The 3,371-nt window shown below is 40.2% G+C and overlaps 1 protein-coding gene across 1 annotated transcript; it reads left to right on the forward strand.

Moving 5' to 3' along the window:
* The first annotated feature begins 665 nt into the window (after positions 1-665).
* Positions 666-2,680, forward strand: LOC122082529 (acyl-lipid (9-3)-desaturase-like). The gene has a single exon (XM_042650149.1). It carries the CDS (start codon positions 921-923, stop codon positions 2,259-2,261), a length of 1,341 nt encoding a protein of 446 aa, XP_042506083.1. The 5' UTR covers positions 666-920; the 3' UTR covers positions 2,262-2,680.
* Positions 2,681-3,371: the final 691 nt, after the last annotated feature.

The raw sequence follows: 3,371 nt of genomic DNA on the forward strand, positions 1-3,371 counted from the left end.
ATCAAATTTAAATATAGGCATATGATATGAATACGATAAAGAAAAAATATGTCATTAAATTGTAAATACACATATATGGTATAGATACTGTAAAGAGGTGTGACTTAGGTTTTCTTTAGATTTTTTCATGAGTCCAAGAATCATAATCAAGCCATTCTTTCTAGTTTTACCTAACTTTCTAAAAAAAAAAAAAATAGAAGTATCATAATCAAACTTAGACACAATGGGGTGAAATGACCACCTCATTACTCATGAAAAATAAAAATCCCGTTCATATTAATACTTCTATTAATATTCACATTAGCCTGCACGGGTGTAGAGGCTACACTGTCCTAGGAAGCCATGTTCATTTATTTACACAACAAAAAAAAATTCTTTATCAGTGTGCCGTACAAGGGAAAAAAGATGATGCCCACCTCGGATAGAATATACTGGTAGTAATTGAATTCGGGATACACGTGGCGATTGGTTAGTGGTCTGTCTTACGTCAAGCTGTCGTTATTTAATAAGGAATCTCAGAAATACAGGGTAAGGTAACTACGACGTGTTGGATTCTAATCTGACGTTGGAGATTAGACATCTATTAAACTAAAGATTCCAAAATAACGTTACGTGGGTCACCTGTCCTTTCCGTTTTCCTTTTAAAACGGTTCTTGTGGCGCTACTTCGTTCTCTACGGCTCTACCTCCTCTGCCTCGTTGTAACGAAACAGATCATGTTCCTCGGTTACTCTGCGAGTTCTCAGAAAACCATACCTTTTATCTTGTCCTTTCTCGATTGGGAAAGGAATAGATAGAGCGGAGACTGTCACTCCTATTTATTTTGTGGTGTGGGAGTTCCTCGAAGTGTGAAATTTCGTGGCCTCTTGGGGGATTTTTGCTGGGTTTTTACTTATTTTTCTTTCTTCTGGGTTCGGTTTAATGGCTGATACCAAGAAGTATATCTCATCAGATGAGCTCGAAAAGCATAACAAACGGGGAGATCTGTGGATTTCGATACAGGGGAAGGTCTACGATGTCTCGGACTGGGGTAAAGATCATCCCGGCGGTGAAGTTCCGCTTTTAAATCTCGCAGGTCAGGATGTTACCGATGCCTTCGTTGCTTATCATCCTGGTTCTGCTTGGAAATATCTAGATCGCTTCTTTGTTGGTCACTTGAAGGATTATCAGGTTTCTGAGGTCTCCAAGGATTACAGAAGACTTGTTTCGGAGTTTTCTAAACTGGGTTTGTTTGACAGAAAAGGGCATGTCACCATGTATACGCTTTGTTTTATGGCAGTGTTGTTCACCGTTAGCGTTTGTGGTGTTTTATTGTCTGATAATGTCTGGGTTCACCTGGTCTGTGGTGGGCTGATGGGGTTTCTCTGGATTCAGAGCGGATGGATTGGGCATGATTCTGGGCACTACCAGGTCATGAAGAGGCCTGGTATCAACCGGTTTACGCAGATCCTCGCAGGAAATTGCCTTACCGGTATCAGCATTGCCTGGTGGAAGTGGAACCACAATGCCCATCACATTTCCTGCAACAGTCTGGATTTCGATCCCGATCTTCAGCACATTCCCTTCTTTGCTGTATCTTCGAGTTTATTTTACTCGCTCACGTCGTGCTTCTATGAGAGGAAGCTGAATTTTGATTCTGTCGCTAGATTTCTGGTGAGTTACCAGCATTGGACTTTCTACCCTGTTATGTGCTTTGCTCGGATTAATCTATTTGGCCAGTCGATATCGTTGTTGATCTCTAAGCGAAAGGTACCCAAAAGAGGTCAGGAGATTGCCGGAGTCCTGGTTTTCTGGATTTGGTATCCTCTACTTGTTTCCTGCCTTCCCAACTGGGGAGAGAGGTTGATGTTCGTGATCGCAAGCTTCTCCGTTACTGGAATTCAACATGTTCAGTTTTGCTTGAACCATTTTTCATCGGACGTCTATTTAGGCCCACCTCGCTCGAATGACTGGTTTGAGAAGCAGACGAAGGGTACGCTTGATATCTCATGCTCATCATGGATGGATTGGTTTCATGGAGGATTACAGTATCAGATTGAGCACCATTTGTTCCCCCGCTTACCTCGGTGTCATCTCAGGAAGGTTTCACCCTTTGTGAAGGATCTTTGCAAGAAGCACAATCTGCCTTACAATATTGCTTCATTTTGGGAAGCTAATAAGATGACCATCGAGACTCTAAGGACTGCCGCACTGCAGGCTCGGGACCTCACAAGTCCTGTTCCGAAGAATTTGGTCTGGGAAGCAGTTAACACTCATGGTTGAGGTTTTGCAATTCTTAGTTCTTAGCTGGGCTCAAATATTGCTATCATTTGACTCCACCTAGGTTAAGTGCCTTCCTTTCCTCTTCCCTTGGTAGTTGTTTTGTGATGATCATCCAACATTGTCTATGAATGGAGGGCTCCAGCTTTGTCACCGCTTGCAGTTGAGAATCATTTGTTATTTGATCATGGTATTCATAGAGTTTGATCTTGCTGCTTCCCGATTGTGGTTACAAAATGTTTGCAGGCTTATTTAGTTTTATTTCAAGTCTTGATCTGTGATTGGAGATCAATTTTTATTGAATGTAATTATTGTGTTTGACTATCATAAGTGCTCTTCCATTGGTTTAGCTTGCTTATTTGGATTGTGGAATATTTATCTGTGTTTGGCATAGTTTGGGAATTACTCAATGTTGAGGTCAATTGGTGTTACATTTTGAATTTTAGTCATCTTCCAATGCTGCTGTTAGATTCAAAATGGGTTCAAAATCACCAGCTTTTGTATTGCTCTATGGATTAGGTCTGGAATATAATAAAATCTTCTTCTTCTTGGCACTTGAATTTCAAGTGCTTAAACTGACCTTATGTAGGAATTAGATTCTTCTATAATGTTTAATGTGATTGACCCCCACATTCTATCAATTTTTGTTAGTTGGACTTCCTTGAGCATTGAACTCAGAAGATAACAAAGTTGTCTCTCAGTCTTTCCTTTCTTTCACTGGCTCTGTAGAAACAGGGTTGGTTGCAATTATATGTCGGATAGAGTTAATTCAATAGAAAACAGTTTTTTTGTGGACCATCAGACCAGCAATATAGTGTGCACTGCATGATCTGGTAGCACCGCAAAGCGAAACAAACTGGGTATAGTTTCCCTGGTTGCTATTGCATATTTATAGTCTGTTTTTACTCGCATTCTTTTGCTTGTATTAAGATTAAAGAAACAAGTTGACTGTAGAGAACTTAATATCGCCGCACTTTTCCCCCCTCTTTCTTTGCCATCTTGTCTTTACAACGTCTTCTCCTATTATCACTGGTCCTAATTGCTGCAAAGTGTAAAGGGGAAAAAAAAAGAATATTGAATTAATTATTTTTTCCTAATCCTACTGAACCAAAT

Source organism: Macadamia integrifolia, chromosome 6, assembly GCF_013358625.1.
Source record: "Macadamia integrifolia cultivar HAES 741 chromosome 6, SCU_Mint_v3, whole genome shotgun sequence".
NCBI lineage: Eukaryota > Viridiplantae > Streptophyta > Magnoliopsida > Proteales > Proteaceae > Macadamia > Macadamia integrifolia.